This window comes from Lepidochelys olivacea (assembly GCF_965140295.1).
Source record: "Lepidochelys olivacea isolate rLepOli2 genome assembly, chromosome: 4".
Classification (NCBI taxonomy): Eukaryota; Metazoa; Chordata; order Testudines; family Cheloniidae; genus Lepidochelys; species Lepidochelys olivacea.
The window spans coordinates 99,567,042-99,589,776 of NC_140414.1; the positions used below are offsets into that span (position 1 = coordinate 99,567,042).

The window sequence follows — 22,735 nt, forward strand, 5'->3', positions numbered from 1 at the left end:
GAACTACATCAATTTAAACACCCTTAGAATGCCATCTGGAGATAATGCAGTTTGAAAAATATTTGATCTCAGGTGTGTATGTACATCTCCAAATGAATTCAATGGGAATCCCTTAAGTTCATTTAAGAGCAGAATCTGGACCAGTTTCTCAAGATTCACAAAAGGACTTGTGGAATCAGTTAGAATACATTTCCAATATACAGTCTTTAATCCCTTGTGCGAGGGGAACAACTTATCTCTTGTTCAAGTCCATACCTCCCTCCCTCCACCAGAACTTCAGTTCTGAGTAACAGGCTGCGTTTTTCCTCTCAGCCTAGCATTAGCCTGATAACATAACATAACATCCTAATTCTTGGGCCTGACTGAGCTGGTATGGAAAGGTTTCTGTGCCAGCTTTTGTTGTCTCTGGGGCCATCAGGAGACTGTTCAGGCCAGTGTAAATTAGAGCAGTCCCGAGGCTACTCTAACTTATGCTAGTGGGTGGTAATAGGTCCCATGGGGCCATTAGCCAACTAGGGAACACTGAAACATTGCAGAAAAATGGCCAGACCCTTTCCCTGGGACACATTCCCAATATGCTCCCTATGCTGTGGTTACAGCAACTATGCCACCCAGAGAAATCCTCAGCTGTCTGGTTAGGACAGATTAACAGTCCCTTGCACTGCTAGAGCAGTGCATAGAGACTGCACTGGGGGCTAGAGTCTGTCTCTGTCTCCAGTGCTTTCCCTCTGAGCCCCCTAGTTTTGTTACAAATTACTTATGCAAATGAAGGGTAGACACAATGGTTATTTCAATGATTTCCTCTATCATTTCTGTCAGCATCCAAGGGTGAGCTAGGCATCTCCAGAAACAGAAAACTTGATTGCTGCTCCAACGAGCATACAAAGTAAATTAGACATGATGTAACAAAAGTGGAGAGAGGAGACTCATAGACTTCAAGGCCAGAAGGGACCATCATGATCATCTAGTGTGACCTCCTGCACATTGCCCACCCACTCCTGTCATAGACCCCTAACTTCTGGCTGCATTATTGAAATCCTCAAATCGTAGTTTAAAGGCTTCAAGTTATAGAGAATTCACCATTTATACTAGTTTAAACTTGCAAGTGACCTGCGCCTCATGCCATAAAGAACTAGATAAATTCATGGAGGATGGGTCCATCAATGGCTATTAGCCAGGATGGGCAGGAATGGTGTCCCTAGCCTCTGTTTGCCAGAAGCTGGGAATGAGTAACAGGGGATGGATGACTTGATGATTACCTGTTCTGTTCATTCCCTCTGGGGCACCTGGCTCTGGCCACTGTCAGAAGACAGGATACTGGGCTAGATGGATCTTTGGTCTGACCCGGTAGGGCCGTTCTTAAGTTCTTATGCTGCAGAGGAAGGAAACAAACAAACCCCTGGGTCTCTGCCAATCTGACTGGGGAAAAACTCCTTCTTGACTCCAAATATGGTGATCAGTTAAACCCTGAGCATGTGGGAAAAACCCACCAGCCAGACATCTGGGAAAGAATTCTCTATAGTAACTCAGAGCCCTCCTCATCTAGTGTCCCTTTGAGGGGGTCAACAAGCATGTGGACAAGGGGGATCCAGTGGATATAGTGCACTCAGATTTTCAGAAAGCCTTTGGCAAGGTCCCTCACCAAAGGCTCTTAAGCAAAGTAAGCTGTCCTGGGATAAGAGGGAAGGTCCTCTCATGGATTGGTAACTGGTTAAAAGATAGGAAACAAAGGGTAGGAATAAATAGTCGGTTTTCAGAATGGAGAGAGGTGAATAGTGGTGTCCCCCAGCGGTCTGTAATGGGACCAGTCCTATTCAACATATTCATAAATGATCTGGAAAAAGGGGTAAACAGTGAGGTGGCAAAATTTGCCGATGATACAAAACTACTCAAGGTAGTTATGTCTCAGCCAGACTGCGAAGGGTTACAAAAGGATCTCACAAAACTGGGTGACTAGGCAAGAAATTGACAGATGAAATTCAGTGTTGATAAGTGCAAAGGAATGCACATTGGCTGTGTTCAGTTTTTTGAAATTAGAAAGTTGGCAATCCTAAACCCTGCCCTCCCCTGTGGCCCCACCCCCTGGCCAGGCCGGAATTAGGAGTGGGGCCGAGGTAAGAGCTGCCCAGTGAGCCCAGGCTGCAATGGGGAGCCCTGGACTCTCCACCTGCCCTAGGTGGGGGGCTGGGGTGCCTGACAGCAGCCCCCAGCCTGTGTTCCCAACCCCGGGGTGCACTGTCCAGGGCAAGTGGAGGGTCTGGGGCTCCGCACAGCAGCCTGGACTCCCTGGGCGGCTCTTACTACTGCCTGGCTCTGGCTTCTGGCCTAGCTGCAGGAAAGGAGGAGCAGGATGCGGGGCCTTGTGGCAAGAGGGTCTAAGGCCCACCTCACATCCCTCCCCCACCTCACTGGGAAAAGGCTGGTGCTACCCTTGAGCCTCAGGCAGCTGCAGGGCAGCACCACAGGGAATCCAGGACACATGCTGTCCCGGACTCATTCAGCCCAGGACTGACTCTTGAACTCTGCATTTTGGGACTGTCCTGCCCAATTCGGGACGGGTGTTCACCCTGCTAGATTTGATTAGTGCGTCAGGCACTTAAGTACTACATTTCTTGTGTCTGTTGACAAGCAGGTCCCCCTATCTAGGAAGGCTTGAATTTAAGACAGTTCTTCGGCTCTAATAAGAAAACCTTTTACTCTGAAGCATAGGTTCTACCACCCACGTAGTTCAAATGCAATCCTATTCCAGATCAATGCAATCTTGTCTCAAGTGGGGAGCTGTGATAAATCTGTTCAAATCTCATTTTGTCACAACACTCTGCGCCAACAGAAAAGATAATGAAAGTTTAGGTATGAACACGGTTCTTCTTTCCTGACAACAAACCACCTATAGAGTCCAGTGGAATATCTTATTGATTCACTCTAATATTACTTGAAATTGGTTGCTGTTTCATTCAAGCATTACATGTATTTAGTGTTATGGTTGTTTCTGCTTTGTACAGAAATAGATATAAAGAGACTGGAGAAAAACAGACTGTTTTCTCAACGTGGGATGCCTTTTCTCATGCTGTAACTGGCTTAATAAAGCACTACTCTCCATTCTTCCCACCCCTTTCTAATTAGGTTTGGGGAATAGTTTTCATTGGGTCTGCTCAATCCTACCACATTGATTATGGTTACAAAAAGAAAGCTCCAGACGGGGTTAAAACATAATTCAGTGTTATGTAGAAGCATCTAAACCATATTTTAATTGCATTCCTGAACCGTTCTACAGCCTTAAAGGTCCGAAGGGACCATTCTGATCATCTGTTCAGACCTGCTGCATAACACTGACCATAGAACCTCACCCAAAAATTTCTGCATCAAGTCCATAATTCTGCAGAGTAGGCTCACAGTTTAGTCCTGTCTATCTTGCACATTTCACCCGTGTTGCAGGGCTGCTGCAGTATAACAGAGTTGCTGCAGTAGAGTAGGACATACAAATGAAGCAGAGCCCTTTCCCCATCCTTTACTCCGCTGAGTGTAGGTGTAACACCGACAGACCCTGGGATCGAACCTGGGACTTCTGGAGCTTTGTCAATGAGCCTCTACTGTATGAACTAAAAGCCAACTAACTCTTAGCTAAGGCTGTAAAGCAGACTCATTAATCTCTTTCCCAGCCAGCCAGCCAGCTCAGAACACCATACCCAGGAGGAGTGTGGGTTACACAGGCTGGAAGAAATTTGGCCCTTAAGCTCCTGCCATAACAGTGACACTAGAAACCCCAAAGAGAGTGGAAGAAGAAGGGCACTGTTATATCCACCTTAGTCCTGCCCTCCCTTATGCACTGGCTAGCAGAGCTAGGTCATCATATATGTTGGCATGATATGCAGCATGATAAAGGTGAACTGCAGCAGTTGGGGCTGCTGTGTGCACTGCCTAAGTGCTCTTGTAACTCACTGCTGAGTATATGTTACAAGTCGCCCTCTCTGCCAGTCCACAGAGGATATGAGTTGTTGCTGTCCCAAGTAGGGAACACTGACTTGATGCTCATGCTGGAGCAGCTCATGGTTTTAGCTCTGGAGGTCCCTAATTTAATCCCTTGTGTGTCAGCCAAGATGGTGGCTGTCACTCTCGGAGGCACGGTGACATCTCAGAGCAGCTTTCTCCCTTTAAAAACTCAGGATTTAGTGAACAAATTGAGTAAAGATCATATAATTCTGTATACAGAAACATGCATAAATTAATCACTTTTTCTGTGCCTAAACCGGCACTTTTCTCTGTTTGGTAGCTGTGCAGATTATGGACTAATGGAAATAGTGGCCTGCACAGACACAAGTAAGAAAATTTTTAAAAAGCTGACTTTGAAAAGCTTTATAAAAATACCAAAATAATCTACTGGCTAATTCTATTTCTCTTCCTCTGCTCTGCTGGAGGCATGATACCAGAATAGATGATAGGCCCATTGTCAACTTCTGTTCCTATCCAGTGTGGCTGTTGTAACAGTTTTCCATAACATATTGCATTTACTAAATATTAAATAACAAAAGTGTGAATTCTCAGCCTTTATATAACAATTTACATCTTCAGAGCATTGTAATTAGTTAATTCTCCCAACCCCTCTGTGAGACAGAATGACTCAGTGGGCCTGTTTATATTGACTCACTGTGATATGTTTGTCTCTTCTATGGATAGTTAGGAATAAGTTGTCTGTTGTGCAGCCTAATTCCCATGGGGCCTTCTAAATTGGGGGGAAGATCACTGCTGAAATGGCATGAAAGTAATTCACATACCTACAGTTTCCCTAGATAGGGCTAGATTGTGGGGTTAAAGTACAGGTCTACATTGGGGTTGGAGTAAAGCTGCATTGCCCCAGTGAATGCACTAGAAACCACTGAACTGTAGGGAGGCAAAATGCCTCCCAGAACTCCTGGGTACAAGGGGACCCTTAGAAGGGTGAAGCATTTGTCCCATTTTGCACCCAGCTAGTTCAGCTGGCCAGTGAGCTGAGAGATGACACCCTTTGGAGTGTCTGTACTCAGGAAACCATGGGCTGTAGCTGTAGATATTCCACATAGCGAAGGGAGGGAAAGGAGTGCTCCAGCATCCTCTCCGCTGGTGCACTCCCACATGCAGCGCTCAGTCACAATCTGACCCACAATTAATATATAAATTATTAATCCAGGTGTAAGACAAAACTAACAATATGTGGAGGAGACAGAATGCAGTGGGAGATGCTTCTGTGAACATAACTCTAAAACATCCATCTTCTCTTAGCAGTCAGCTGAGTTCTGCAAAATCAGTGTTCTTTAAGGAGCTATCCAGCAGCACTAATTTCCCCGACCATGGGACTAGATGAGCTTGTAAAAAAAAAAAAAAATCATGAACCATTCACAGAGTTAAATTTCCTTCTCTTTGTTGGCATTTAACATCTGTGAATAGCATGTGTGAGGATCAGATGCTATTTTTAGTGCCAATCTGAAATAGCGATCTGATACCAAGCCATTAGTAAAGCAGTCTCCAAGGCTTTTGTTTGCAATCGTTAGCTCATACTATGTATTTATATAACTTCCTTTGTATGTTCACTCCCCCACATCTTGTTTCATCTACGAGTAAATTTAGATCAGTGTAGTTGTTGCTCCTGGGAAAAAAAGCCCTCTAAATTGAGTTCTCTAAAGACATATCACTCATTTAAACCTTAAACGTGTTTATTTTGCATCCCTTATCATGTTCTTTACATTCTTAATTGTCATGCAAGTTTCCTGTTGTTTAATTTTGGATGCTGAAGATAATTTAGATTCTCAGTCAGGTAATAGCAGTGCAAAGGCTGTCCTAACCTTCTCTTAATATTTCATCCTGTTTCCAAAATGACTTTTACCATATCTCCTGTTTTGGTCAGCCTCAGGGTGAGGGGGTTTGAGACCTAGTGCCCATTGGTGGCCCAACACTTAGAGAGCATGATAAAATGGGTGAATAAAGAACACAAGGCAGATTATCAGCTGGTGTAAATGAAGTGAGCTCCTCTGATTTTAAATGGGACCATGCCAATTTACATCAGCTGAGGAGCTGGACCATTAAAGTCTATTTGAATTACATGCTACTGAGTGCTGTACGCTTAGTGGTTCATTCTAGCGCTGAGTGGGGATATTGCTCTTTGCATTTCTTTCACTCAGTTGCCTGGTTTTCATGTCTATCCTACATGTGTGGAGGATACACTGATCTATCAATAGTATCAGAGATGATAACTCACAGGATGGTGAGGCTGGGTGAGAGATACTTAAGAAGTTAAGGGATTTTCAAAAGTAGTCAGCATTAGACTAACTCTGCTCCCACTGAAGTCAATGGGAGCTTTGGCAGCAAAAGAAGAAAAATAATGACAATTGGGAGCTTGTCATCCAAAGTGGTGATGGCTATTCAGTCAGGATTTCCATGATCCATGTTGCCCCTGAACTCAGTCCCAAGAGTATTAATTCTTGCAACTGTAGAACAGGGTGTAAAATTGAGAAGAAACATTTTCCAGTTGTCTGAAATGGGTGGCTTGATAAATTATGTAGTGTGTAATTTCTACAGGGCTGGCCTTACCAAGGGGTGAACTGAGGCGGCTGCCTCAGGCGCCAAATTTGAGGGGGGGCACTAGGACCCAGAGTGTAGAAAATTGTGTCTGCTGCTGGTGCATGTTAGGATATAGATATTCAGGCCTGTCTGTAAAGGTCTATAAGAACTTAGGTGTATTCTTATCACTTGGCTAGTTCTAGAGGTATAAAAGAGAGAATCAAAATCACTGTCTTCCAGTGTAAGGTCCTTCTCTTACTGTGACAGTCTGAGGCCCTGTGCTTAGGCTAAGGCTTTTGGCTAAGCAACAGAGGCAGCCATAAGCTGGGAAGCGACTGGTCACCTCCTCACATTCCAAACTAGTCACATTGAAAGAAGGTGCTAGTGGGCTGTTAGGAATACAATCCTGTCCTGATAATGCCTATTGCCTCCAGAGAAAGGGAAATGCCTAGAAAATGTAAAAGAAAACTTAGTTTGATAGCATCCTGTCTGGCAAGAACTCACTTATCAATAGCTGGGATGTGAAATCCTCACTTCTGTATTGTTTTGTCATTATAGTTCCCACTTTGCTATTGTTTGTCTGTATAATCTCTGCTGGTTCTGTGATTGTTTCTGTCTGCTGTATAATTAATTTTGCTGGGTGTAAAGTAATTAAGGTGGTGGGATATAACTGGTTACATAATCATGTTACAATATGTTAGGATTGGTTAGTTAAATTTCAGTAAAATGATTGGTTAAGGTATAGCTAAGCAGAACTCAAATTTTACTATATAGTCTGCAGTCAATCAGGAAGCGGGAGTGTGGGTGTGTGTGGGGGAAATGGGAACAGGGAATCGGGGTGGGGAAATTGGAATCATGTTTTGCTAAAGGGGGAAATGGGAATGGGGGTGGGGAAATTGGAATCATGTTTGACTAAGGGCAGGAATGGGAATAGGGACACAGGTGTAAGGCTCTGTGGTGTCAGAGCTGGGAAGGGGGACACTAAGGAAGGAAACTGGAATCATGCTTGCTGGAAGTTCACCCCAATAAACATTGAATTGTTTGAACCTTTGGACTTTGGGTATTGTTGCTCTCTGTTCGTGCGAGAAGGACCAGGGAAGTAAGTGTGTGAAGGAATAAGCCCCCTAACAGTGCATATGTATTCTCTCTGCTCTAGATGCACAGAGATGGTGGAGTGCTGTGCTGGAGGAAGGAGGGCACAAGAGACATAACAGGAAGGCAGGAGAAAAGGTGAGAGGGAATAACAGAAAGCAGCAGGAGCTGCAGGGAGAGAGAGGAGGAGGAGCCTCTTATATACCTCTCTAGCACCCCCAGAAGCCTGGCCTGATTAACGCCAGCTTCTCAGGGAGCTTCCTGTTTCCTGCTGCTTCCCTGAACCCACTTGAGGAGAACAGGCAGTCAACTGAAGTAGTAGGAGACAGGTAGGCCCTTAAGATGTTGATATCTTCCCTCACTCAGGCCTTGCTACCAGCCTGCTTATTTGTCCCCTTCAATTGAATGTTGAGAACAACTATAACTGGCACAGAACAGCAGTCATGAGTGAAAGAAGAAAATGCCCCTCTGGGGCATCATTCAGAAGAAGAAAGAAAACAAAGGAAGCTTTTCTATCTAAGCAGGAAGGAGCTCTCCTGAGCTACATAGACACAAATGTTCATGGTGAGCCTTCCGGCCCCAGTGAGGGATGTGAGTGGTGAGGAGATGTCTGATCTTCCAGTTAGTCAGAGTGCAGGTGACTTGGCAGCTACTGCAGCATCCATATCTCCATCTCAAAAGGACGTAACCATGCACATTCCTGAAGAAAAGTGTAGATCAGAGAAGAGTGTGTTGGAGGCACAAGAAACAGCTGCTGCTGAGTTTAGTTCCTTAAGTCTAGATGATCCAGGACTGTGGACCCACTTGAGCAGTAGCCTGAGGGACTTCCTTGTACTGCTTGGGCCACAGCAAGTGAAAAACTTCATGTTTCCCCAAAACAATGAAAATAGAAGTTTCCATCCAACACATTACTGGTGTGAAATTCCCTATGGTGACAAAGTGGAGAGGCCATGGCTTATGTACTCAAAAACCCAGAATGCTGCATACTGTTTTTGTTGCAAATTCTTCCAGTCTAATGTTCCAGTCACATTGGGTTCTACAGGAACAAAGGACTGGAAAAATCTGGCTAGAAATCTGGCATGCCATAAGACGGCAGCAAATCACCAGAGAGATTTCCAGAGGTGGAAAGAGCTTGAGATGAGACTAAGGTTAAAGGCCACCATAGATGATCACCATCAAGAGAAGATTGCATCAGAGTCTCTTTACTGGCAAAATGTTCTGAAAAGGCTCATTGCCATTGTGAGACTGCTTGCTACTCAAAACCTAGCACTGCGTGGCACTTCAGATCAGCTGTATGTGCCAAACAATGGAAAATTCCTTAAAACTGTGGAGCTGATGGCTGAGTTTGATGCTGTACTCCAGGAACATCTAAGAAGTCACCACCCAAGAAATGTACACACACCACTACCTTGGAAAAACCATTCAAAATGAGATCATACAGTTACTGGCAACAAAAGTCAAACAGAAGATTGTGGCAGATCTGAAGTCAGCAAGATATTAATCTGTTATTCTGGATTGCACACCTGACATAAACCATACGGAACAAATGCCTCTAATGGTGCACTTTGTAACAACAACAACAGAACCTAATGAAAAGTCCCTGCAATGGTGACTGTCAGAGAGCATTTTCTAGAATTTACTACATTTTCTAGAATTACATTGGTGATACTACAGGAGCTGGTATGACAAATGTGCTTCTTAAAAAGCTGGAAGATACGGGAATTGCGATAGCTGACATGAGAGGTCAGGGCTACGATAATGGTGCCAACATGAGAGGAAAGAACAGAGGAGTGCAGACGTGGATCTGGGAGTTAAACCCTCAAGCATTTTTGGTGGTCAGTGATGCAGCATCAGCTTCTAGTGAGGCTGCTGAATTTTTTAATGTAATTCAGAGCATCTTTGTATTTTTCTCTGCGTCAACTCATCGATGGCAAATTTTGAAGTAACATCTGGGAGCATCCTCTCTGACACTGAAACCACTGAGTGCCACACAATGGGAAAGTTGAGTGGAGGCGATAAAGCCTATCAAATACCAAATTGGGAAGATAGATGATGCCATAGTTGCCATTATGGCGGATAATGCTATGACAGGAACTGTTCATGGGAAAACAGTGGCAGAGGAAAATGGAATCACCAGAAACATACATAACTTCATATTTCTTTGTGGCTTAGTGTTGTGACATGACATACTGTTTGAAATAAATATTGTAAGCAAGAGACTCCAAAGTGTTGACCTTGATATATCTGGAGCAATGGAACAACTGGACAAAGCAAAGTCATACCTACAGCTTACCGGTCAGATGAGGGATTTCAAAATGTTCTGAAGAGTGCACAGAAGTTGGCAGAGGAACTTCACACTGAAGCTATTTTTCCACCCATTCAAGAATACAAGAGTCACCAAAGAAGAAGACATTTGGATTACGAGGCACAGGATAATCCCATTAGAGACCCCAAACAACAATGCAAAGTTGAATTCTTTAACCAGGTGCTAGATTGTGCAATACAGTCTGTTGAAGAACGTTTCATGCAGCTCAAGGAACACAGCAGTTTATTTGGGATGTTTTATGATATTCCAAAACTCCTCACTATACCTGAAGAAGACCTACACCAGCAATGCAAGGCACTAGAGACAGTGTTGACACATGATGACATGCGCGACATTGATGCGAGTGATTTAGGTGATGAACCGAAAGTCCTTTCAAGATACATTTCAGCAGGATCAACTCCAAAGGCTGTTCTGGATATATGTGCACAAATAAGATGACCACCCTCTTTCCAAATGCTTTTGTTGCTCTGTGCATACTTCTAACACTTCCTGTAACAGTTGCCAGCGGAGAACACAGCTTCTCCAAGCTGAAGTTAATAAAAACACATCTATGCTCCACAGTGACACAGGAGAGGCTGGTCGGCCTTGCAACCATCTCAACAGAGCATGAGCTGGCCAGACTGTGGACCTTCAGCAGGAAGCAGTTCAAATCTTTGCATCCAAGAAGGCACAGAAAGCATCACTTTGATTATTCAAACAGATAAAAATGCCAGTGTTTACTATGCAGACAAGAAAAGTTACATTTGCTGTTCAGGCATTGAAAGTTAAGTGTTACTTAAAATTTTTGAACAAGGCATTTTCAGTTGTTAGTTCTCCTTTATTGGGGTAAGTAGTAGAGCAGTACCATGAGAGGAGTAGAACAGGAAGAAGGCAGAATTGAGACCTTTCAAAGTTTTGGCCCAAGCGAGGGAGCATGGGGGTGTCATTTAAGTTTCCCGCCTCAGGTGCCAAAATGCTGTGGGTCAGCTCTGGATTTCTACATGGTGGTGAATGCCGCAGTTCATTGGTACTCAGGCTATTTCAATTTGCTTAATGCTGTTTGAAGTTTGATTTCCCAACAACCCTTAAATTCAAGAATCAGATTCTTCTCGGACTTCCCATGTAATCCCATTGGGACTGTTGTTTAGTGATTTTTTTAACACTGGAATAAGATTATGAAAATGATAAGTCTTTGTTCTAAGATTTAAAAAAGTGACTAATTATTAGCCCCTGATTTTGAAAAGTGAGGGAGGCCAGCAGTTCCCAGTGAAGTTAATATGAGCAATTGAGTGCTCAGCAGTTTTGAAAATCAGGCTACTTATTTAATTGCCAAAATTAAAACATGGATTATGGAGCCTAACTTTTGGCATAATTTTTATTTTTTTAGATCATATACCCATATTTTCAGGTGCACTGCCTATAATGTTGAGTTCTTATAATTTATTTAGAGACACTATATCCATTATTTTAAAAGGTTAGTATATCTGAGACAGTACACCAAGGAGAAACTATTATAATGATAGAGAGACATTTCTGAGGGAGATTTTCGAAGGCACAAACAGCACTGTTGTATCTGAACACATTGGCTTTCAGAAGGAGTTAGGTCTTGCAGTGCCTTTTGAAAATCACTCTCTTAATTTTTAGTAGAGCTGGTCTACCTACTGACTAAAAATAATGTATTCAATCTATTTTTCCCTTTTTCTGTAACAGATCAGTTTTTAAAGATTTTGTCAATTTGAAACTGCTTAGCAAATACTATAAACACGCTGAAGCTCTGAGTTATCCACAGCAAGTGTTCAGTAGATTATTTGACATTCTCTAGTTAAGAGTTAAGCAACCAGTGACAGACAAAACCTGGTATTGTCTGTTTCCTGATTAGATTTGAATTAATCTTTATCACCATATTCTGACTAATATTTATTTTGTTTCTTGATTACACAGATCTCAGCTGCATAACTAAAATTCATTGTCATGAGCATTCAAACCAAACAAAGCTTCAGTTGTATGAAGGCTCTCAAACAGTAAATAATGAAGAAGTATGAACAGACCAAGTCACAAACTGGTTTCTAATTCCTTAGACTGTTTACAAAGAAGTTTTTATATTTGTTGATCAACTCTAGTAATTAATGCTAATGACTAGGCTTGACTAGGCTTGATTATTCAAGTGCTCCCCTAGCAAAGCAGACTGGGGAGCTCATGTCTCTGTTAATTTTAATTATTATGTATTGTAGATATTTATATTAACTCTCAGTGCTAGTAGTGGGGAAAAGTTATTGCAGATAAGGTGACCCTTTATTGAGAGTCCAGGGGGGAATTGTTCTCCAAATGTACTGACTGCAGGGCTTTTTAATTGCAAACCAGGAGATGAGCCCAGCAGCAAGTGGCATTATAGATTCATAGATATTAAGGTCAGAAGGGACCATTATGATCATCTAGTCTGACCTCCTGCACAATGCAAGCGACAGAATCTCACCCACCCACTCCTGCGAAAAACCTCTCACCTATGTCTGAGCTATTGAAGTGCTCAAATCATGGTTTAAAGACTTCAAGGTGCAGAGAATCCTCCAGCAAGTGACCCATGCCCCATGTTACAGAGGAAGGCGAAAAACCCCCAGGGCCTCTTCCAATCTGCCCTGGAGGAAAATTCCTTCCCGATCCCAGATATGGCAATCAGCTGAACCCTGAGCATGTGGGCAAGATTCACCGGCCAGATGCCCAGGAAAGAATTCTCTGTAGTAACTCAGATCCCACCCCATCTAACATCCCGTCACAGGCCATTGGGCCTATTTACCATGAATAGTTAAAGATCAATTAATTGCCAAAATCATGTTATCCCATCATACCATCTCCTCCATAAACTTATCGAGTTTATTCTTGAAGCCAGATAGGTCTTTTGCCCCCACTGCTTCCCTTGGAAGACTATTCCAGAACTTCACTCCTCTGATGGTTAGAAACCTTCATCTAATTTCAAGTCTAAACTTCCCGATGGCCAGTTTATATCCATTTGTTCTTGTGTCCACATTGGTACTGATCTTAAATAATTCCTCTCCCTCTCTGGTATTTATCCTTCTGATATATTTATAGAGAGCAATCATATCTCCCCTCAACTTTCTTTTATTTAGGCTAAACAAGCCAAGCTCCTTGAGTCTCCTTTCATAAGACAGGTTTTCCATTCCTTGGATTATCCTTGTAGCCCTTCTCTGTACCTGTTCCAGTTTGAATTCATCCTTCTTAAACATGGGAGTCCAGAACTGCACACAGTATTCCAGATGAGGTCTCACCAGTGCCTTGTATAACGGTACTAACACCTCCTTATCTCTACTGGAAATACCTCGCCTGATGCATCCCAAGACCGCATTAGCTTTTATCATGGCCATATCACATTAGTGGCTCATAGTCATCCTGTGGTCAACCAATACTCCAAGGTCCTTCTCCTCCTCTGTTACTTCTAATTGATGCGTCCCCAGCTTATAACTAAAATTCTTGTTATTAATCCCTAAATACATAACCTTACACTTCTCCTATTAAATTTCATCCTATTACTATTACTCCAGTTTACAAGGTCATACAGATCCTCCTCTGTGATATCCCGGTCCTTCTCTAAATTGGCAATACCGCCCAGCTTTGTATCATCCGCAAACTTTATTAGCGCACACCCACTTTTTGTGCCGAGGTCAGTAATAAAAAGATTAAATAAGATTGGTCCCAAAACCGATCCCTGAGGAACTCCACTGGTAACCTCCCTCCAGCCTGACAGGTCACCTTTCAGTATGACCCACTGTAGTCTCCCCTTTAACCAATTCTTTATCCACCTTTCAATTTTCATATTGATCCCCATGTTTTCCAATTTAACTAATAATTCCCCATGTGGCACCATATCAAATGCCTTACTGAAATCTAGGTAAATTAGATCCACTGCATTTCCTTTGCCTAAAAAATCTGTTACTTTCTCAAAGAAGGAGATTACGTTGGTTTGGCACGATCTACCTTTTGTAAAACCATGTTGTATTTTGTTCCATTTACCATTGACCTCAATGTCCTTATCTACTTTCTCCTTCAACATTTTTTCCAAGACCTTGCATACTACAGATGTCAAACTAACAGGCCTGTAGTTACCCGGATCGCTTTTTTTCCCTTTCTTAAAAATATGAACTATGTTAGCAATTCTCCAATCATACGGTACAACCCCTGAGTTTACAGATTCATTAAAAATTCTTGCTAATGGGCTTGCAATTTCATGTGCCAATTCCTTTAATATTCTTGGATGAAGATTATCTGGGCCCCCCGATTTAGTCCCATTAAGCTGTTCGAGTTTCGTTTCTACCTCAGATATGGTAATATCTACCTCCATATCCTCATTCCCATTTGTCATGCTACCATTATCCCTAAGATTCTCATTAGCCTCATTAAAGACTGAGGCAAAGTATTTGTTTCGATATTGGGCCATGCCTAGATTATCCTTAACCTCCACTCCATCCTCAGTGTTTAGCTGTCCCACTTCTTCTTTCTTTGTTTTCTTCTTATTTATATGGCTATAGAACCTTCTACTGTTGGTTTTAATTCCCTTTGCAAGGTCCAACTCTACTTGGCTTTTAGCCTGTCTCACTTTATCCCTACATGTTCTGACCTCAATAAGGTAGCTTTCCTTGCTGATCTCTCCCATCTTCCACTCCCTGTATGCTTTCTGCTTTTTTCTTAATCACCTCTCCAAGATGCTTGCTCATCCAGCTTGGTCTACAACTCCTGCCTATGAATTTTTTTTCCTTTCTTGGGATGCATACTTCTGATAGCTTCTGTAGCTTTGACTTCAAATAATCCCAGGCCTCCTCTGCCTTTAGATCCATACGTTCTTCAGTCCAATCCACTTCCCTAAGTACTTTCCTTAATTTTTGAAAGTCAGCTCTTTTGAAATCAAAAACCCTAGTCGCAGATTTATGTTTGTTTATCCTTCCGTTCAGTTTGAACTAAATTAGCTCATGATCACTTGAACCAAGGTTGTCTCTACAACCATTTCTTCTATGAGGTCCTCACTACTCACCAAAACAAATCTAAAATGGAATCCCCTCTTGTTGGTTCAGAAACCACTTGATGAAGGAATCCATCAGCTATTGCATCTAGGAAAATATGAGCCCTATTACTATTACTAGCACTTGTCCTCCAGTCTATATCTGGGAAGTTAAAGTCTCCCATGATCACGCAGTTTCCATTCTTATTTGCTTCATTAAAAACACTAAAGAGGGCTCTATCTATATCCAAATTAGATCCCGGCGGTCTATAGCACACCCCAAGCACTATCACAGGGGAGGCTCTAGTAGTTTTCTTTCCCAATGTGATTTTTGCCCAGACGGACTCTGTCTTATCCATTCCATTGCTTCCTATTTCTTTACATTCTACCTCATCATTGATATACAATGCTACTCCACCACCTTTACCTTTATTTCTGTCTTTCCTAAACAGCACATACCCTTCAATACCTGTAGTCCAGTCATGACGACTATTCCACCATGTTTCTGTTATCCCTATAATATCTGGCTTCACTTCCTGCACCAGTAGCTCTAGTTCCTCCATTTTGTTACCTAGGCTCCTCACATTGGTGTACAAACATCTTAATTTTTGCTGTTTGGCCTCGCTCACATTCTTTACCCGATTAGGCACGGACATTCTGCAGCCAGTATGATCTATTACACTGGTATCCACACTGCCCTTCCTCCTTTTGTCCATTCTCCTACCCACGGTTGTATCTTTTCTTACTTTGTTTTGTTCCCTCTCAATGCTAAAATCCAGCGTGGAGATTACCTGGACATCTCCCAACCATCTCCCCCAGATTCCTAGTTTAAAGCTCTCTTAATCAGTTGTGCCAGCCTCCATCCTTGAAGTCTATTTCCTTCCCTACTCAGATGAAGTCCATCCCGAGAGAACTATCCTCTGTCCATGAATGCCTCCCAGTGGTCATACATCTCAAAGCCCTCCTTACAGCCCACCACTGCCTGAGCCATCTGTTGATAGTCATGATCTTGTCACATCTTTGTTGCCCTTCTCTAGGAACAGGCAGAATCCCACTGAAGATCACCTGAACCTCGATTTCCTTAAGTGTCTTCCTTCCCCAGCCTGGCATAGTCTCCCTTGATATGTTCCAGCGAGAATCTACCAGTATCATTTGTTCCCACATGAAGGACGATCAGTGGATTCTTTCCCGCTCCCTTTAGGATTCTTTTCAACCTGAGGTCCACATCCCATATCTTAGCACCTGGAAAGCAGCACACCCTTCTATTCTCTGGATCAGCTCTGGTTACAGGTCTGTCCATTCTTCTCAGTAAGGAGTCCCCAATCACAAAGACCTGCCTTTTCCTGGTGACGGTGCAATTCTCCGGTCTATCCCCTGTTCCCTCTGGCTACAGGTTCTTTCCATTCCTATTCTCCATTGTAATCCTCCTCAACCCATCCTGTATCCTCCTGGGGCTCATATTTGGTGTAGTCTCAATTGACTCTTCCCCTTTTCCTATAGGACTAGCCGCTCTTCTCTTCTTCCTTGCCCTTCCACCTTCAGTGACCACCTGCTGAGCCCCTTCTTCATTTTCCAACTCTGCAAACCTGTTCTTGAGTTCTATTTCTCCTTCAGTAGCCCGTCTTTTCCTCTGCCTGGTTCTCTTAGTCATATGCTTCCACTGTCCATTTTCTTCACCCAGCAGTCTCCCCTCAGAATTCTTCAGTCCTGCTTCTATCTGCAAGTCTGAGCTTTTCTCTTCCGCCTCCTCATGTCTTTGCTCCATAATCCACTCGAAGCCCCTTCTAAACTCAATCAGACTTTCTACCTGCATCTCCAATCCTCGGATCTTTCCTTCCATCAGCTCTATGAGATGGCACTTCATGCAGATGAAAATCTTTCCAGGTACCCCCTCCAGGATCATACCGCAGCTTCCACATCCAGTCATCTTCATTGTGTCTTCCACTACATGGGTCACTCCCACTCCTGCCTCTGTATCTGTCATAGCCTTCCCACCTAAATCCTGTTAATCTGGGAAACACAAACCACACCAAAACACCACCACCCACAGCAAAAACAAACCCCCAACGAGCACCGCAATACAAACTCCCCTTTCAAACTCCCCTGTTTACAGCTCTGTTTGCTCACTCCTGTGCCGCTGCAGCTGTCATTATGGCGTTTTGTGCCAGAAAGATGGTGAGCTGGGACTGCAAAGTCTGAAGTAGCAGAGCTGCCAATCATAATGTGCAGCTTTGCGGGTTATGAAGGAAGTTTCCAGTTAAAGTTACTGTATTATGACACTCACTGGGAGTTTCACAAAAAAGTAGAAACAAATACTAGTTACAGTAAGAGGTTAACACATTACTACAGTCAATTTACAAAAGTTATAATATGACTACTGGAACTATTTCATAGAAACTGCTGCAATGTCCTATTTGAGATATTCTGCTTTGGAAGTTTTTAATCAGATATGTTGAGATAATGTGTTTTATGAAGACAATGGATTGACTTAGACAACGTTGAGTATACAAGCACCATTCATTAAATCTCACCATAGAGTTTTTGTGAGTCTCCTATCTGTAGAGAACTATTAAGATACGAGAAAGAAGAATTTAATCTTACAGAGCTTGAAACTATGCTCATTGAAGTCAATGGCAAAGCTCCCACTGGCTTTAATGATATAGAATCCAGGACCTCATTTTTATAGTGTCTTTCATCTGAGGTTCTAAAAGTGCTTTGCAAATGCTAATATTAGTGTTACTTTTTCAGATGAATAAATTGAGGTGAGGTGACTTTCCCAAGATAAGATACTATGGTGAGTAGGTGATGGAGAAGGCAAAAGATCTGACTCAGGACTCTGATCTAACCATTACACAGCACTCCCTCCTTTAGGCAAGAGACCTTCACAGAAATTTGATAGTCTTGGAACAGCAAAATAATGTGAATTAAATGTGGCTCATCTTACTCAATTCATTTTATTATGCATTTATATAGTTTCTATACACAAACCAAACTGATAAGAATATAATAGGGCTGTGAATTCTGTTGTAGACCAACTATAGACTTTACTTAGCCAATGAATTATTTTCAATTCAAAGATGCATTGTGGTCAACCCTCTCCCTCCCACAACTTACAGCTTTCAATTTCTAGTGTGCAGTTTTGTTCATCCAGAGGGTATCTACGTAGATCCATCATGCAAGCAGCTGTAGTTGTGATCCTATAAGAAGGAAAAAAGATGGGTTCATGGAAAAAGTCCCTGGTATGGTATCTGTGACCAAATATTTTACTGTTTTAATGGGCAGCTTCTTTTACACCCACTAGCCACATCACCAGGCTCTTTGTGTCTTACAGTTACATATTATTCGCTATTCTGTATGTTTGGTAACCATATATTCCATTAAGAGAATTTATCGAATATTAAAATACAATAGCAAAATTCCTACTGAAAATTGCAGCTCAACACATAAGAGAAGCTCTGATGTTTTAGTGAAAATTCTATTTGGGTGTCTCATTTTAAGATTGGCAGTTAAGGTCTCTTCAAATTTATATTATAAATGTTTTTCTTTATAACCTATGTATTGCGTATCGCCTAAAATGAAAACTTTCTGATCTATCTTTACTTACCGTTATTGTACATTTATGTTTAACACTTCTATAACAATTTTCATCCAAGCTTTAAATATTAGTTGTCAAGGTTCCTTCCACACTCTGAACTCCAGGGTACAGATGTGGGTACCTGCATGAAAGACCCCCTAAGCTTATTCTTACCAGTTTAGGTTAAAAACTTCCCCAAGGTACAAACGTTATCTTGTCCTTGAACAATATGCTGCTACCACCAAGCGTTTTAAACAAAGAACAGGGAAAGAGACCACTTGGAGACGTCTTCCCCCAAAATATCCCCCCAAGCCCTACACCCCCTTTCCCGGGGAAGGCTTGATAATAATCCTCACCAATTGGTACAGGTGAACACAGACCCAAACCCTTGGATCTTAAGAGCAATAAAAAATCAATCAGGTTCTTAAAAGAAGAATTTTAATTAAAGAAAAGGTAAAAGAATCAACTCTGTAAAATCAAGATGGTAAAAACCTTACAGGGTAATCAGATTCAAAACCTAGAGAATCCCTCTAGGCAAAACCTTAAGTTACAAAAAGACACAAAAACAGGAATACATATTCCCTCCAGCACAGCTTATTTTACCAGCCATTAAACAAAAGAAAATCTACCGTATTTTCTAGCTAGATTACGTACTAACTTTACCGGAGTTGTAAGGTTGCATTCCTGATCTGTTCCCAGCAAAAGCATCACACAGACAGACAGAACCCTTTGTTCTCACCACCCCTACCCGGTCCAGATTTGAAAGTATCTTGTCCCTCATTGGTCATTTTGGGTCAGGTGCCAGCGAGGTTATCTTAGCTTCTTAACCCTTTACAGGTGGAAGGGTTTTGCCTCTGGGCAGGAGGGATTTTATAGCACTGTATACAGAAAGGTGGTTACCCTTCCCTTTATATTTATGACATTAGTGAAGGAAGAGTTTTAAATAATAGATGGTGAACTAGCATATACTTTCATAAATCACTCCATCATTTATCTATGATAAATAGACTAGACTTCTCCAAAATGGAGTTATGCTATCAAAAGATGATGTACTATAACATAAAGATATCATGTTCTCCTCCAAACAACTGTTCTCTGTGATAATAGCCACAATATGGGCTAGATTCTGCTTCTTACTAATTAAAGCAGTCCTAGAGAAGTGATTGTGGCATTGAAAATGAGACTAGACAAAACAGTAGTGATTCTACTGGAGGGAACAATCCTGCACATATAGAGATGTGTAGTGGATGATTTAGGAGGCCTTTACCATTTTTCACTTTTATGGTTTGGTAGTTCAGAAAGGATGAATTCTTATCTCTAAGCTGGGGAGAGATGTTTCTAAGAGCTACCAAACATGAAATTGGCACAGAATTGAAATGGGAAAAGATCAAAAGGTAGCAGTGAAATGAAAGCACTCGAGTTGTCCCTTTTTGTGTTGCCAAATCTCTCTGGCAAGTAGTATGAAAAGATGGGATTGTCTATGTCTACATTTTCTTTAAGCAAATAAAACATTGATGTATCATTTGTCTGTCCGTAGTGTTTGTCATTTGGGTTGTGATTCAGTAATTTACTTTCAGAGTATATTTGGTGGTATCATTTTTATGATTGTAGGGGAACCAGCTCTCTTTCTGGACTTTGGTTAGGCCTGCAGAGAACTTAAGCAGGTATTTAATTTTCAGCACATGAAGCCAATGGGAGTATTGTCAATGGGAGGCAGGATAAATCACTGCGCTAAACCAGGAAATTGGGGTTCAAATCCTAAACTTGCTCATAGACTTCCTGTCTGGCCTTGGGCAAGACAGTTGGTGTTTTTGAAAATATTACCCCATGTGAATTAGTAGCCTAAGTCCTATTGACTTTCAGTGAGACTTTAGCTCTTAAATGCCTACATCGCTTTTGAAAATGAGATTTAGGTACTTGTGAAAATTTTACCCTTAATATCTGTAAAATGGGTATAATAGCTCTCTACCTAACATGCTTATTGTGAGAATAAGATTCATGAATAATTTTGAAGCACTCAGATACGGTGGTGACAAGTGCCATGGAAGTACCTAGGAAGACATACAGAAATTTACTACTGGTGTGCTGTAAATTAAGCAACAATTTAAGTACTGTCTGGAATTGGACAATAATCTGCTACAACTATCAATATGCTGCATACCTTAGTGCCGCAGTGTGTTTAATGTTTCTTAGTTATAAAAATTATATATATACATGGTTTTAAACTCTATGCTTAAGGACTAATTGCAGATAGCATTGTTATGTGAGTCAGACCATCACAATACATTGGAATATTTCAGATTATCTGTTTCAGATACAATGCAAATATATGCTCTGAACAAATTGCATTCTTTCTGGAAGGCTGGTTTTGGGAGCCACATGATTTTGCGTATTAAACTGAATTGCTTCTCTTAATAGGGTGGTGTTTATTGTGGTGGTCAAGGACTTCAGTGAAGATAGGAGCTAGTTTTTATCATCCTTGTGGCAGAGAAACCTTATGCCAAAGGACTCATTGAAAATGCACAGTAAAAGGTATTCATTCTTTCCTACTTAATTCTATACATAACTGCATATATTAGTGTTAGTCCAGTTAAATGCTTTTTTATGAAGATTCCAAACAGTATTTCTTTTGTTCCCAGTTAATCAGCCTTAATTTAGCTCATTTGCAGTAGATTGATTGATTCAGAAAGATTGCACAACCCATAGACATCAATACAAGATTTCCTGGATGGCACAATGATCATAGCACTATAGTGGCCAACTTGCTTTCTTATGATTATAAGGTTGGATTTTCAAAAGCACCTAAGTGACAAGGGGAGCACATGTCCCATTGACTGACGACGGGGCTTGTGCTCCTAAGTCACTTAAGCACTTTTGAAAATCCCATCGTATAAATAGTAGTACATTTTTAATGCCAGTTTACTCCATAGTTTCAAGGATTTTATGTTAATGCAACTAATCCACTGTAAAACTGATATAATGGTTGTTGGTCAATTATTCTATAAGCCTTAAATGTTCCACTGAGCAACTTTTTTATACAATTACTCTGTAAAGCAGAATTAACTCTTTTGGGCAAGGACCATCTTTTCATTCTATGCATGTACAGTGCCTAACACAGTGGGATCCAATCCCTAATGGAGGCTTCTAAGCACGACTGTAATACAAATAAAGAAATAGCAATATTGTGCAGTTTTTGTGGTAAGACACTATATTATTACTGTATTTGGACCTTGAATGGAGCTTGCAAGAGACTGCTTAATAGGTAGGTTTCCTCTGCTGCATAAACCAAATTCTTGGCTTCAGTGGTAACTTATGGCAGTGAATTTCAAAAGTTATTTTTTTTTACCCATATCTCCTTATGTGGGATTTAAATGTGGTGCCCTTAATTTTCATTGCATTTCCTCTTGCTCTTGTAATTTGAGAGAAAGTAAATAGAGCATTGGACTTACTTTCTCTACACCATTCATTCTGCAACCTCTATCATGCCTCCTGCAAGACACGGTATCGTACATACCATTTGGTGTATTTGTGGGAAAGGGTTAATGAGCAGCCCAAAGCACAGTAAAAAAATGATTTTGTGCTCTCTACTCCCCTTTTTCCTCTTCTTTTCTTTCCTCCTTTCTGCTATAACAGGAGCACTGAATGCTAATGAGACAATCCTTGATGCAATACCAGGCAGTCATTTTCAGGTAATTAGTTGCATACTGAACACAATGAAAATGGGCTTATTATTATTCATTTCTACTGAGGCTGAATGATTCATGAACCACTTTAAGAATTTGAAAAACAGTTAGTGAATCAGAGGGAAAAAGAAACAAAATCAAAAATGGCAAGAAAATAGTAAGTCCTGGCTGAGCTCCCCCTTGTGGCTGCTCACCAAGCAGCTGTGTTTGGACTTTTGTGCTGGATCTATGTGTTTCTACACTCCTCTGGTTCTGACAGGCTCCAGCCTCTGGCCTCTCAGACATACTTTCTGGGCACAGAGCTTGTCTGGTGTCACTTCTAAGTAATGGGCTCCAGGACCCATGCGACCCTCCATACACCGTCACCAAAGCTCCACCCCCCTGGGTACTCTGATTTATATTTTAACCCTTCTGGAAACATGACAGTTGAAGTAAGACACACACTTTGCAGAGGAATTTCTAAATCAATAATTAATTACTCATAGACAAAGCACAGGAGATACATTGATCTAGGAAAAATCAGAAATGCCAGTATGTAATTCCCT

The 22,735-nt window shown here is 41.6% G+C and overlaps 1 protein-coding gene across 1 annotated transcript in view; it reads right to left on the reverse strand.

The window, feature by feature from the left end:
- GABRB1 (gamma-aminobutyric acid type A receptor subunit beta1) overlaps nucleotides 1–22,735 on the reverse strand; it is a 267,143-nt gene that overhangs the window by 34,994 nt on the left and 209,414 nt on the right. Inside the window, exon 6 of the mRNA XM_084626426.1 lies at nucleotides 18,048–18,130. Coding sequence (XP_084482552.1) covers nucleotides 18,048–18,130 — 83 coding nt within the window. The remainder of the gene's footprint in view (nucleotides 1–18,047; nucleotides 18,131–22,735) is intronic.